General features: G+C 33.1%; 1 protein-coding gene across 22 annotated transcripts in view; it reads left to right on the top strand.

Annotated features, from left to right (window-relative positions):
* The window catches only part of ADAM22 (ADAM metallopeptidase domain 22), a 238,272-nt gene that overhangs the window by 205,613 nt on the left and 16,674 nt on the right, over nucleotides 1-15,985 (top strand). For 9 of the 22 annotated variants that reach the window (XM_081079322.1, XM_081079338.1, XM_081079339.1 and 6 more), the window contains exons 24-27: nucleotides 3,260-3,374; nucleotides 5,645-5,735; nucleotides 8,171-8,188; nucleotides 13,818-14,012. In XM_081079322.1, coding sequence (XP_080935448.1) covers nucleotides 3,260-3,374; nucleotides 5,645-5,735; nucleotides 8,171-8,188; nucleotides 13,818-14,012 — 419 coding nt within the window. The remainder of the gene's footprint in view (nucleotides 1-3,259; nucleotides 3,375-5,644; nucleotides 5,736-8,170; nucleotides 8,189-13,817; nucleotides 14,013-15,985) is intronic. The other 13 variants (XM_081079324.1, XM_081079326.1, XM_081079321.1 and 10 more) reach the window with 3 other exon arrangements.

The raw sequence follows: 15,985 nt of genomic DNA, 5'->3' as shown, positions 1-15,985 counted from the left end.
CAGTTATTTCATCATAGTCATTTATTTGAATATTTCACTGTGTAATCTGCAAAAGCCTGGGAATAAAAAAAAATCTAATCTTCCTAACCAAATTCTTTCATCTTCTTTTTCTTATAATGTTAATGTGATCTCATATAATATAATATCAGTTTTCTATAAGTGATCTAGGAAACAATATATGGGATAAAAAGAATAAAAAGTAGGGGCAGTGGCCATAATATTTAACAACTGTATGGTCCAGACATTGACCAATTAGAACGCATCATAAATAACTGCCGTAGCCACACCAGTGTCCATCAGCTGAGGAGAACTCCTAGAAATAAAAACAGTAATTTAGGGAAATGTTTCTCACAGATGAATAGAAAGAATGGCATTGTTTAAAAGTCTACATTCTATTATCTTAGTCATATCTGATAATGTAAGTCATATAGAAATATGCTAAGCAAAATAAATCAAACAGTAAAACTCGAGAACCATGTGATTTCATTCATATGTGGGATATAAAACTGAAAGCAACAAATGAATAAAACAAATGAAAACTCATAGACACGGACTATAGTTTAGTGGTTAATGGAGGGAAAAGGGGGAGGAGGGTTAGGAAAGGGTGACGGAAGGAGATTTGACTGGGTGATGAACATACAATGCAATATACAGATGATGTAACATAGAATTGTATACCTGAAACCTGTATAATTTTATTAACCAATGTCAGCCCAACAAATTTAATTAAAAAAAGAAAAAATATAGTCATGGGGATGTAAAGTACAGCCTAGGGAATATAGTCAATAATATTGTAATAACTATGTATCGTGTCAGATGGGTACTAGACTTAGCTGGGGGATCAGTTCGTAAATTATGTAAATGTCTAACCACTATGCTGTATACCTGAAACTAACACAGAATAATATTACATGTCAACTGTAATTGAAAATAAAATAAAGAAATAAGTTTATAGGTTAAATAAACAGGCTTTCTTAGTGATTACAGATTTGTCATTTTCAGTTAGGAATTCCTATACTAACAAAACCTTTGCTGGTTCTTTTTCTTTTGGTATGTGCTATGATTTCTTCTTACTCTCATTCCAGATTCTTTACTTGAACTGGTTGTACTATCCAGTTGAGGTAAAGGATCCCTGTCCTGGAATTGTAAGCCTGAAATCCTGGTCATTCCATGTATGTCCCCAAAGGATATACCAAGAATGTCTTAGGGAAGGCTTACTAGTTACTCTTTGCCAAAGGATGAGAATTCTTATGGCACATGAGAATAGAGAAGGCATTAAAGTAAGCAGTTCTGCTCCTATAAAGGGATCTGCTAAGTCCTCTTTTCTTAAGGATTAAGAGTATGTTAGGGGGAAATGCATTTTGGAGGGACAGGGGAAAAGAATAATGGAAAATTTTCTCGATCATTCATGCTAATGAATAACCATATCTTATTCATCTAGAAATCCTGAGTATATAACAGAGTCCAAACATAGTTGTATTATTTAGCCACTTATTTAATGGATGAGTAAAAGGGTGATAGACACAAGTAAATCAGATGGCAAATAATATCCAAATTATTTACAATAATTATGCATAATACAGAGAGGTTATATTCTATGTATTTTTACAGTAAGTTGACTGTATATGTGACAAAAACTAAAATGAGAAATATAATTTATATTCTTATGCACTATGCATTGTATAGTTGAGAGTATGGGATTGGAATCAGTCAGAGTTTGAATCCCAGCTCTACTTCTTACAAACTGGGTGAGATTAACAAATTACTTAGCCTCTCTGTGACTCAATTTCTCTATTGTAAAGTGGGAATAATAATATTGCCTACTTTACAGGATTGTTGTGAGGAATCAATGAATTAATACTTTTATATATAATACTTAAAACAATACCTGTGACATAGTGAGTGTTCAATAAATATTAGCTATGACTCTTTTATTATCACTGTACACTTGTCTCTATATCACTGCTGCTGTTGTATGATATGGAAACTGATACTTGGAGAAGCCAGTTGAGCTGGTTAAGATCTGTAGATAAGACAGTGGTAAAAGGGGAACTCAAAGTCAGGCCTTTTGACTTTAAGCCTAAAACCTTTTTCTTTCTGCATATTTGTTAGTCTGCAGAAATTTGTTAATCTGAATTAATTTGAGATCTGCAATTTGTTTGTCATATTTTATAGTTACATTTAGATATAGATGTATGTCATCTTCCAGCAAATTAGATTAGAGAAAAAACAGAAACCCATCCAGTGAAAACCTACCTCCTAAAGAACTTCTCTGATCTTAAACCTAGCTGAATTCTCTCCTACTTCCCACTCCATTAAAAGTTGTTTTGAATTATAAGATCTAGGTATAGATTCTTTTTCCTGGATATATAAATAAAGACAGATTGTTTGACAATTTTTAAAAATTTAGTGTCATTTTTATGTAAATTTCCCCCCCTGTGCTTTGTTTGAGGGAATTAGCAGTTTCCATGACCCAGCGGTAGCTAATCTCTGTAGCTTGGATTGAGGTGTCAAGGTTATAGCTTTGGGAAACTTTCTCTCAGACCCCTGCAAAGCATCAGGCCTCTCTTCTTTTCTATCCAATTTCTCTTTATCTCATCTACTTCTAAAAGATGACTAAACTTTTAGTGTAAAGCTTTCTTTGGAAGAAAGAAACCTTTGTATTGGATAATTGGCAAATGATTGTTATTTCTGCTTAGTTTTTTTAAAAAATTATTTTATTTTAATTTCTTTATTTTTCAATTGCAGTTGACATACAATATTGTATTAGTTTCAGGTGTACAAATAATTGTTAGACATTTGTATAACTTACAAAGTGATCATCCCGATAAATCTAGTTATTTACCTGATACCATACATAGTTATTACACTATTACTGACTATATTCCTTATGCTATACATCCCCATGACTACTTTGTAACAACCAACTTGTACTTTTTTTTTTCTGCTTAGTTTTTTAAATCTCCCCTTATAAAATTTAAGTCAATGAAATTCAAAACAGTAGTTCCTTGATTTTTTTTTTTAGACATATAAGTTCATTCCTCTGTTAGAATTTATTATTCTTTTGGGGTCAACTGTTGATCTCTAAATATTGTTTTAGGTACTTGGGTAAGAAACAAATAATTAGCATTGGGAAGAAAGCACTGATCATTTTTCAGTACCGTCAAATTGCTAGGCATCTAATTAGAAATGAATGCTTATTTTCCATACCTCTGTACCAGAGAGTTGACTTTTCCTCTGGATTTATTTTGGATCTCAGGTTTGCAGTAATGAGTTGAAGTGTGTGTGTGATGGACACTGGACTGGTGCCGAATGCAGTACTTACTCCCCCCACAACGACGATGCAAAGAATGGCATAACTCTGGCTGGCAATGGTAGGTACTTCATTTGTTATACACAAGGAAAGAGAAAGCTGTCCTTCAGACAGTTTCATTTGGATTACTTTTATAACTCAAATATGAATTAAATCCACAAAATACTGAACTGCAATATACAACTGAGGTCCACATTATGAAACTGATGGTTCCCATGGAACCTGTAATGATATGGAATACTGAATATAACTTAGTCCCCTGATTTAGCGTTACGTGTACCTTGTCTTAATCAGACTGAGGTTTTTCAAGTTTTGTACTTGTTTGGGGCTGACGATAAACCCTAGCATTTCTTTTAAGGTAAGAAGCTAGTCACTTCTTAATTCTCTGAATTTAAAGGAAGAATGTTACATTTTGGGACTGAATACATAAGAAAAAAATGAAATTAATTTGAAAATATTTTGTTGACTTTAATATTCTTTATCATAGAATCTCATTTGTATTCAAACCTCAGTTCTGTAGCCTGAACCGTAGGTCATTCTATAAGTAGTAACCTTGGTCAGCATGCTTGGAAGGGGTTGAAGGACGTGGGTAAGAAACTACAAATGCACCCCTACAAGCTAAAGTAGCCCAAATGGAGAAGCAAAATTAAATGCAGATAGTTGAGAGAACACAGATCTTGGTGATAAATGTTCCCTTTTAGACTATTTTATGAGGCCATTATTGAGTATTCTTTTGCATTAAAAAATGTTCAAGTCCTGAAGTCAGTTCGCTTCCAAAGGATGAGAAGAAAAGAGTATGTTCATTCTAATCCAGACAAGTTAAAAATCTTAGCCAATGTGACTTTAATAAAGAAAGTCACAGAGTGATTAAGGGGTTGGTATCCTCAGTCTTAGCAATGGTACTCGAACTTGTTCCAACAGTTAATGCAGAGATGAAGCTATTCAGGTCCATGGATTTAAGTGACGTGTCAAAATCATACCGTTCTTTAGAAATAATCAGGACTAGCATCTACGTTTATTGATCCAGGTTAAATCCCTGGAAGAAAAGGAAGGGAAGACAGACATGCTGGATCTTAGAGAAGGAAAAATCCCAATGACCCAGGGGTCCTCTGGCGTTGGCACCAATCCCACAGAGGACCTGGGCAGGGTGGCAACTGTCCGTCTCTTCAGATACCTTAGCCCTGCTGTCCCAACTGACTATGGAGGGCTCCCAGGCAGAGAGAATGCCGCTGTGGTCATGGGGAATTGGAATCTGTTCCCATCACCCAGGATTACTGATCTTTGATATCTAGAAGGATGCCTCAGGGGTGCAGCAGACAAGGAGAGATCTGAGCTGCTCTGAGTGAAACACATCTGGGTGATTTAAACGTACGGCATAAATCACTGTCGGCAAAACAGGTCTCCTGGTATCAGAACCAGGTCTCTGATCTGCCTTTTGTTCTCTTGGGCCCTCACTTGGGCTTGTTGACCAAGACTGCAACTCAGTGGGCCACTTTCACTGCCATGATTCCCTTTAGGATTACATGTCAAACTCCTGACAATGAATGTTGACGTACAGGGCCATTGGCGACTGCTGAGTGCCCTCCCTGCCCTGCCTGACCCTCTGCCAGTCTGGTGCTGCCTGGCTTTCAGGGCTCCCCAGCACCAATCTCTAGCCCACCAGACTCTTTTTCTTTGGTTTTTCCTTTTTTAGGGTGCACCATGGCCATCATTGCCAAGATGGGGAACTATAAGCCCAGTGCTTTTATCATTTCACCACCTGAGCTCTGATTATATAAATCTGTACACATATTTTCTCTCTTAAGAAGCTTATATTTACTTTGAGAGACAAAATATCACATACACAATCAAGAGCAATAAGGACCTTGCATTAGTTGACAGAATGGAATGATATGACCAATAACATTTCTAGAATTTCTGAGGATGAGGTCAGCGTCAAAAGGAACATGGATTTCTAAAAGTTTCTCCCCAGTGGGTGCTATGCCAATATGGTAGAATTATCTTTATTTTTCTTTCTTTTAGTTCAATGACCTCATCATATCTTTCCAGAAAAATGCATGGAAATTGTAATTGTGCAAAATGTACTTGGACAAGAATTAAAAGGGAGCATAGACAAATAATTTAAAAACAAACAAACAAACAATTGATGCCCGGTGTTAAGTTATGGTTGATTTTTCTTCCCTTTAAAAATACCCACTTTAAAAAATATTTTTAAATAATATTGTTGGTGTAATTATTACAAAACTGGAGAATAAAGTTCCTGAAAAAATTTTGTATCAAAATTTCACTTATATATACTGACCATCATTGTTTCTTTTTTGCCCCCCCCAGGTGTTGCTGGTACCAATATCATAATAGGCATAATTGCTGGCACCATTTTAGTGCTGGCCCTCATATTAGGAATAACTGCATGGGGTTATAAGTAAGTGAAACATCTCAGTATTTTTACTATCAAAACATACTTTAAGACATTTTGTTTAAATGAATTAAACATCTAGGAAGTTTTGTGATAAACATACCTGCAGTGGACATCAGTCTGGCTCAACACTCAGTCAGTGATTATTGTTGGCATGGTTAGAGGTAATAACAATTTATCATATTTTTAGATTTTGAGATAGCTCCCATGTATTCTAAAAGTCTTGAATATCGTCTTAAAACCATTACATGAAGTAAAAATCAATCCAAATTGTGTCTTATCCCGAGGATATGTTGGTTTGCTTGTTAGTGGTACAGGTCCTGTCTTGACTTAAAGTCACGCCCAGAAATGTAGGCAAGATAGTCAAGTAGAGAGAGCACGGTGCCTGAATAAGAGTCGCAGCTGCAGCACATCTGTACTGAGGCTTGCTATGGCTGTGCGTCACGCTAAGGGCAAAACCTCTTTATCTCCACGGCCAGTGTGAAGGAGGCACTCTTTGTTAAATATGGGGGTGTTTTTGTCTGAAGAAAAGACTGTTCAGAGATGTTTGTTAAAATTAAAATTCAACTTTAAGTTACAGCTTTTAAAAGTCTAATTCTTAAACTTCAGAGTTTAACTTAGAATGTTTTTGGTTTTATTTATAAATTTTAAAAAGTTATGCTATGTAACTTTTGAAAATTGGATATTAGCTAAAACTAAAATTACCTTTCAGCTAATTTGAAACCTAAACATCTCCAATTACTAATGAAATGATTTGTGTCTATTTGTTTTAATGATTAGAATTAAAAATACATCTTTTTGTATATCACTTCTTATTTTCATGAAGTTCTTTTGAGGTGTCATTTTTTTCCCACTTCTGAATGTATGTACTTTGCATATTCATTAAGGAAAAACACAAATCTTGATCATAACGCAGTATCTTCTTCATAAATAATTTGAACCTAAATGATGAAAGTTTTAATGTTACTAAACTTATTCAGAATATGTTTAAAAGTAGAATGAGAATGTAGAAATTTTTAATATAGAAATTAAATTAATGAATATGATGTTTCACATCTTCTATTTCAAATTCAAAAATGGATTTAGGACCTGAGAACTCACTTTCTCATTAATTCTTCCAATTAAACTGTCTACCCCTTCTTCAAGCCTTGGAATGAGTGCGGGGAATGATGGAATAGGAAATAAGGAATACTCGTTAGGAACTAGTGGACCACTCAGGTAATCAGATTGAGAGAATAAAAAGTAAAACATCATTGTAGAAGAGGGAAAAAAGGGTCAAATATATGGTGACAGAAGGAGAACTGACTGGGTGGTGAACACATGAAGCAATATATAGGTGATGTATTATAGAATTGTACACTTGAAACCTATGTAGTTTTGTTGACCATTGTCATTCCAATCAATTTTAATAATAAAAAAGACACACTATTGTAATACTAATCAAAAAGAAAAAAAACATGTTGACTAGAAAGATTCTAGGCTTATTCCCCCTGCTAGTTTCAAGAATGAAAAATAATAAGTAACTAGTTGGCACTTTTATCCTCATGAGCTCATTATTAAACAAGATTCTTATTGGGTACACAGAATAGATTGGCAGGTAAAGGTGCTACAAACAAAATCGATGTGGAAGCATTATCTTGATCTTAGAGGAAGGAGTCTACCACTCAGTTGTGTGACCTTTTTAACACGTCTTCAGAATAACGTTTAATTAGGTCAGGATAGAAAGTTAAAAATGAACTATTTTGAGTTAAAAGTCACTGATGCCTCACTACTACAACCTCTAGAACACATTTTTAAGATTGGTTTGTTTTGAAACTCAAGTAATTTTATTTTAGAATATGGCCAAATTAAAAAAACAAAAAACAGAGACTAAACTTTGAACAAAGTATTTCTAATGTGAAGTAGTATTTCTTACTACTTAATGTGAGTAAGGAATAATAACTTAGGAAGTCCGTAACAGATTAACTCACTCTAATTTATCATAGTTTGGGGTACATACTGTATCCAAAAAGAAATGAATTATGATTTTTACTTTTATGAAAACACAGTTAATTTGTATAACTTGATTATTTCATTTCATTATTTAAGTCAATATACACATCGGAAAACCTGTATTTGAAATAGAGTTGACTTTCTAACATTACTATTTAGTATGATGCAATCGATATTGAGAAAAGTTACTCTTTAATAACTGAAGGTTTTTATGCTTTAAAAAATAGTTATTTGAAAACTTTGTCATTGCCCCTATGGTGTCATTTGTAAAGATGAATGAAATTTGTGTTTATGTGACTTTGTATTCCTCATTTTAATTCTGCATTCAAAATCCTCCAGTGGAGACCTTTCAATGAATGCTAGAGCTTTTATGTTTAGTGCTGTCTCTTAACGTACTTTTGTAGGTAACTAATTCTTTTTTCCCCCCCTCTCTTCTTGTCCATGAAAAGAAACTATCGTGAACAGAGGTATGTGATGAGAATAATCTGAACATATAACTGAAAGGTTTAATTCCTATTAGCATCTTTGGAATTTGTACATGCAATTATAAATAAAGTTTGCTTTGTTTTTATGCTGTAGTGATTATAAACTAATTGTGGTTTTTCATGATCTTGAAACGATAATTTTAATAGTGATGCCATGGAGTGTAGTCATTTAAAATATATCTATCATTATTTAATTTTAATCTATCATTTGTTTAATTTTATTTTTAATTTAAATATATCTATCATTATTTAATTTTACAATTAATAAAAGTTCTTATTTGTTACTTTTATAGTAATATATATATAGAAATTGATTTTTTTCCCCATCTAAAACAAACTTCTTCTATGCTAAGTTGTCACCTTTATTTGTTAGTTAATTAGCTTTACAGCACTCTTATTGTCAAATGCTTTCTGAGGGGATTTATTTTCTGTTACTGTTGTTATATCAGTAACTTCCTTTCATAAGTGATAAAATTTCTATGGGCCCAGTGTTGTGGTCAGGAGTCTGTGTTGGCACTTGATGAGCCTGTTTTATTTCTGCATAAGGAAATATTTTTTGTACTGATTATTATTAGGTTATTTCACAGGTGGTTAAAGAAATAATTTGTGTAGTTGGAATCTCTGATCATCTAGTGTACTTTTCTTGAATAAAAAAGCCCAGAAAGTCAGGCACTTCTTTCATCATAACCTTAAAATCTATGTTTAAGCAACAGTGTAAACGGACACAAAAAGCATTTAGGCAGTTCTGTAACAATTGCCTATTTTTTAAATAAATCTAAATTAGCCCATATTGGGGTACACCCTTTGCTTTTCACATTAAAAAAAAAAATTACTAATGCTATTAGCTACTGATAAAAAAGAAAACACCTGAAAACATCCTGGAAATTGATAACCCAGACCAGATCTTGTACATCATGTAGTACTAGTTTTGTACGCAAGATATCTTTTCAGATTCCTTCTTACTTTTCCTACTATTTTGTTAAATGCCTGTGGCAGATTAGGAATAAGATGTAATAAACATGGTGAGACTTTTTCAGGCCCTAACCACAGTTTTCATTTTTTCACAAATTAAATTTATGAACTTTACTCTTCTGATTCTCCCTACGTTGTAATATAAAATTCCTACAAGATTTTAGCCATAAGCATCTATAGAGTCTCTATGAATAAGTGGTGCCTACAGGGTACCTACCAACTGAGATCCTGGTCAGTTAGCATAGATATTAGAAAATATTGACCTGGCCTGGAGTAACTAACAAGTCATTAACAGAAAAAGTAAAACTGAGGCAAAAGTAATTAAATTTTGAAACCACCTAGATTTCTTTTTGCCATGTTTTAAACTCGTGTCCTAAAACATTGGAAAAGAGCTGGAGCCATTTAAGCTTTCTGTTGCGTAGAAGTTGATCAGTCATAGTCAGAAATCTAAGCTTGACGGCTTTATTCAGTGAAAAATAGAATTAGACTAATAAGATAAACGTTGTTGATTCAGCTCCATTTCCATAGGAACTGGGGCTATAATGTAATTTAATATTGATGATTACATAAAAAGGAAAATAAAATGCCGCAAATATGTAACATAAGCAAAACTAAAGTGTGTTCTGATACATGTTCTCGTCAGGGATACTATCCAGAATAAAGGAATTGTCCACACTACAAAAAATTAATATGTAAAACTGAATTTCTTATTCTAACTCAATGCATGCATAGGTGTAGTTAAGAAAATGTTTACAGTAAGACTCTCGTTTACGTACCTGATATAATTTCATGCCTCCTGGTATTACTGAGTCATCATTTCATCTATCTGGCTACTGTCAAATCTTCTGCAGATATTCATTTTATATAATTTGATTTATTTTAACACAACCTGTATTTATTTTTTTGCCCTTGTCCATAGCTAATGAATCTTAGGTTTGTACAATAATTCTCACAACGAGAAGTAGCAAAGAATGGACTTTAGATCAGGAAGTTGTGAATGGATAAATATCTTCTGAAGGATTTTCCTTTTTGAGAATATATGTTAGTGGTTGTAAAGAAGATGGTAAGGCCAGTAAACCAAAGCATGCATTAAGAAACATGCAATCTTGTAAAAATATCTGCAGATACTCCAATAAAGATGTGCCTAATTTCAAATGATGCCAGGGAGTAGAAATAAGAATTTTGAGTTGTCCTTGCCTTTACATTAGGTTTTTCTTTAAGGTTCCGTGGTAGGAGGACCAAGGGACTGGAATCAGCAATCTACTTGGTAGTAGGTGGTCTTGGAAAATCACTTAAACTTTCCTCAACTCTAAAATCAGATAAAGTTCTTTGTAATCTGTAAAGCATATAATAAAGGATGTTATTAGTATGTGGTCTCTGAAGACTGTTTCTCTGACCTTCAAAAGAAAGAAGTGGATATGGTTGTTCTTAAAGAGGAAGGCAGCATTCATCGTCATAAGTGAGACCCACACATACTGGTTAAGCTGGAAAGAATGGTGAACATAAAAGTTTGCTTTGACACTAAATGCAAGAACATAGTAAATAGGTAGCCAGTTTTTAGATTCACATTAATAACATAATGGCTCTGAAATGCCAAATTGGGCATAATGTTCAAATTATGGAGAAGTCATGCTGATAAAGCAAGTAATGCTGGATAACCTGGTAAATTTTTCCTCCAGAGAACATGTCCTCAGTGTTTTTGCTATATGAAGGAATGTCTGATAAGTTTCATTGTGGGCCTGATGAAAAAATAAGAAGTAAACCGATTTTTTTTGGTTTTGTTTACAAATTGTTTAATGAAAGTTAGAAGGAGTGGAGGCCGAACCCCATACCTGAATATCACTTTAAATCTGGCCGTGTCATATTCTGAAGGGTAGAACCGGGAAGCTAGGAGCCATGGAGAGTTCTTATACATCATGTAGTTAGAAGGATGACTATAGAGCCTTTTCTTTCAAATCTTCACGAAAGATGACCTCCATAATTTTACAGTTGATGCTATTGTTTAAATTTTAGCATAATTGTTCTAGGACTTTGCAGCTATATGTTTTGTAACAAGAATTACAAGTTTGAGTTTTAGTTTTCAAGCAGTCTTGCAAATAGCAATAGAATAAGAAAACATTAATTGAACTTGGATTTATAAAACACATGTATTCAACTGAAGTAGTCTCTTCCTTTGTCTGAAATGAACACATCATTATGATTAATGTGAAATAGAATAAACAATTAGATCATTTCTTACTGATCTGTAACTTAAGCATAAATCTTCCCCATTTCTTTTCTCTCTCACCTGCTTTAGCCACTTTATTTTCTGCTTGTGAACCTCCCTCCTTTTTTTTCTCTCAACCTTCCTTAGTTTGTTTTTATATTACTATTATTTCAGTGATAGTCATATATCTGTCAGTGTGACTTGGTACACATTACACAATATTTCTTAAAACAGTAAAGTAACAATTTCAATAATAGACAACCCAGACACCAACAAAGCACTGGAGAAATGCCTCCTTCAGCATTAAGGTTAAGACTTAAATTTTTTCATTATATTCACATGTTGAATATGTACAGAATTATTAAGTTAAATGTTTGGTTCAGTGGACCCTTTTAGGAAAGATCAGACTTCCTTCCTAACAGGGATCCTTTCTGAGGAAAAATAATTTAGTTAAATAAGATTTTCTTTTCTTTTGGTCATTATTTAATAAAAAATTCACACATATATCTAAGATATTTACATATAATATGGGACATTTTCCCATTATAAATCTTAACACTTGTCAGGCCACCTAATGTAGTTACTTCTAGATTCCAAAATTCTATGAAACCAGCAACATTTCAGAAAATAGCAATAAAGACTAGAAAAATAAATTCTATTTAAAAAAGTTTAAAGAGATCATTTAGTTGGTCATTTATAATCATTTATAGGAAATGATGAAATGTTATTTTCTTGATCATGGGGACCTGATATTCTCTATCTTTACTAAAGGTAAAACGAGAGTAAATAAATAGGTTTGTTATAATATGTAATCGATATCGGAAAAAGGGTAAATTTCTGGATGGTGAATATTGAATATTATTCTTGAAATCTTTAACAAAATGAATAATCATTAACATTTTTATGCATTTATGATGTGAAGAAAGTTACACATATTCCTTGTAGAATTTTAAGCAGAATGCAGAGTAGTTTCTGTATTTTGAAGACTTCATAATAGAGATAGGTAAGAATCTAATCCCCTGGGATGACAAAAACAAGGCTGTGCCCAAGGAATTCATTGAACTTAAACTCTCTTCCAACTCTCTAACTGAAGCCCACAGTTGCTATGTTTAGAATTTATGATGTTTGTGCACTGTATACAAGACGACAGTGTACTTCAGTTACTTTGAAAGAGTGGTAAAATGTACTCAGTTAAAAAAAAATACTGGGTCTTATCCGTTGTGAGAGGGGGTCCAGTTAAGCCTGTGCTGTCAGCTAAGTGATGCTTTGGTAAATTCCTGAGTGCCAGAACCAGGTAAAGAGAAGGTGATTTGATAACTAAAGAAAAACCAAATGGGAAAAGGAGTTAGCAAATGTGTACCTTTGTTGGAGACCTATTTAAGTACAGCTCTGTTTAAAATTCTCCATCCAGCACTAGTTTGTGTCATCTCCAACAATAGTACTGATGGAACCGAATCAAGTTTGAGATTCAGTTGGCTGCTTGGGAGCCGTGCCTTGGCAAATGACCAGATTTGCTATTGAAGAAGGAGTGCTGAGTAGGTGGTCCGATCTAAAGTTTTCTACCCTTTCTTTAGGAAAAATAATAAAAACCTCTTCCAATCTTAGGTAATTCAAAATCGGAGCAAGTAGAGCCAGTAACAGAACAGATTAAACAGATTTTCCCTTGTTGAACCCCTTCTACAGTGGAGATAGAGAATCCAGGCCACCCACCAACTACCTATAAATATCCTTGTATAGTCTCAACAAGAATTCTGTTATTTTTTTCAACCTTATCTTCTTCGTGCTAAATTATATTCCTTTACATATTACACTGCACAATTAGATGATTATGTTTTTGACTCACCTTTGAATCTTTTTGAATTTCTTCGTATTTCTGATAAATGAAGATTGAAATTCCAAATTGAGTGGAGAACTCTAATAAAAATTTATTTGGATTGAATTATAGAACAAAATTTAGAAATCAATCAGTTTTTTTAAGACCAATCAAGGTTACATTACATAATGTTTGGATATCATGAATAATTTATTCACCATGGTGAAAAAAAAATTATGCCTTTCTGGGCAAGGATTGTCTGTCCCAACACGTCTCCTTCAGCACCGTTTTTTGGGTGTTTTTTTCTTTAAAAGACAAAACTGCCGTTAACATCTCCAAGTATAATGAAGTTACAATGAAATATCTCATATTTCTAGATTTTTCCCTTGAAGCAAGGCTTTATTCACCCAGACTGTAAAGACTTCAGTGATTGCATTTCTGATCTCTACAGTTAGAATGACTTTAACTTGTCACATTTATTAATAAGCTTACGTGTGGTTATAGGTTTGATTCATATAGATCATTATCCCTACCTCTTTTTTCCTAAAATAATATTTGTATATGTCTGTGTTCATGTGTGTGTCTTGTTTTCTGACTCTGAAATGTTTATTATGCCTTAGACAGTTACCCCAGGGAGATTATGTAAAAAAGCCTGGAGATGGTGACTCTTTTTATAGCGACATTCCTCCTGGAGTCAGCACAAACTCAGCATCTAGTTCTAAGAAGAGGTCTGCTTTTCTGTCGCATTTTCAGATTTCTACCTGTTCCATCACACATTATTCCATTAGTCAGAACATTTCATTATTTTGCAGCAGGTTTGATTACTTCTTCCTTCTTTCTTGAATGTTAAAAAAGTAGTATCCTTTGTTCTTTGATTACTCTATTTCAAAATGCCATATGCTCAGAACCACTTGTTTAATAAAATCAGGCCAGAAATCCAAACAAAACAAAACTAAACAAATAATAACTTTAAATCTTGATAGAAACCCTAGGGTGTTTCAATCTTGCTCATAAATGACTTAAGAAACTATATCTAGTATTTTATCATATTTTAAATGGTGAGCTTTATGTCATGTTTGGTAGTCAAAGAAAAAGGTTACTGTCATGCTTCAATACAAGCATTTGTTAAAATAAATTGGTAATATGAATGTTATGTTGATTATTTTTGAATTTTAAATATATCAAAGCTAAGCTTGCTGTGAAAAAAAGATCGCTTCTCTGTGAATCATATATTTGAATATTATGATTTTGCCTTTTATTCCTGGAATGATTGTTTTTAGACTTTATAACTTAGAATTTGGTTGCCAAATTAATTTAAGTGTGTTTAATGTTTGCGAGTCTTATAATAGTGTGGGTGGGGTTCAGATATTATGTATATGTCTTATATCTTAAGCTTTGATGCTATATTCTTGCTCCAGGATCTTAAGTTGTATATGACCATTTGAAATTCTGCATGCTTTATAATTGCTTAATAAAGTAAATCGATAGAAGAAACAAATAGTTGGAATGTTAAGAAATGAGACCTACATTCACATTGAAGTAAGCTAAAGTATTCCTGTAGAAGAGTTTCTTTAAAATTGTTGGGAGGGGTATAATGTATAGCAAAAAAAGATTTGATAGCCCTGAACATTACTTTGGGCACAGTAATTACTTTCTAGATTGAAAGGAAAATTGCTAGTTTATTGAGAACAAACATGATTTCTCCTAGAGTTCTAAATAGAGTGAATCATCTGTAAAAATGCTGCAGTGAATGTCACTGTTTATAAACAATCAGGAAGGAGAATAGAAGGAATTAGCGAGATCTGGGAACTCTACCTTGGTGATATTGTCTTAAGCATGAAAGTGTTTTTACTCAGAAAACAGTGCTTAAAGCAAAAGTAAAAATATTAGTTTTTGCATAAGGAATACAATTCTATGGAAGGATATTTGAAAAATTTTATTCTTTTAATTTATTGGGTTTTTTTGGCTAAGAATACGATTTACTTAATTCTCTTAATATATAAATATTTTCTTGGTCAAATTTTTCATATTAAATTAAATAACATGGTAAATAAGTGGAGAAATCAATGGATTCCAGCAAAATTTCTGTTTTCCTTTTGTACAAATAGGAATCATCCTATAATTAGCAAATGATGTTGAAAAAGTTCTAATCTAGGGAATTAATATATAATAATTGTGCTGAGTTCCATTTATTTTCATTCATTAGTAGAAGTTTCTTTTTAAAACAGATATTATTAGCAATTAACTGGAATGATATGTGGAAAAGATTTTAAGTATAGCGCTATTTTCTAAAGTACTTCAAGGAGAGCAAAAAAATATTTGAATAATTCCCAGATTTCAGCAAAATCTCAATGGGTTACAACTTTTAAGCAGTTAAAGAATGTATCAAATTATGTGACTCCTTCTAAGTATATGTAGTTTGTTAAAATACTTTTCTTATGTGGTATAAGGTAGGTGTGTAAACTTTGCTTCTTGTAGACAATTCATTTAGAGATGGCAGGACACAAATAGCAGAAGGGCTTAATGGTCCATGGGCTTTGTGAGACACACTTCCACGATAAACATCTCATTCAGTTCAGTTATTGGACAAATAACTAACAGTACTACATTTTGGGGGTCATATTTGTGGAGAAAATGCCAATTCTCAGAAAATAATTTTATTGTTTAAGGAAACCAAAATATTATTCTGATAAAGGTTAGCCAAGTTTAATAGAGCAAATCTAATGAAATCTCTTGGAAGTCCACGTTCTCATAATATTTGAATGGAAACCATTGCTTTACAATTAAG

The sequence above is a fragment of the Rhinolophus hipposideros genome, assembly GCF_964194185.1.
Source record: "Rhinolophus hipposideros genome assembly, chromosome: 18".
Lineage (NCBI taxonomy): Eukaryota > Metazoa > Chordata > Mammalia > Chiroptera > Rhinolophidae > Rhinolophus > Rhinolophus hipposideros.
The sequence above is the reverse complement of the archived record's forward strand: the minus strand, read 5'-3'. Positions and strand labels throughout refer to the sequence as shown.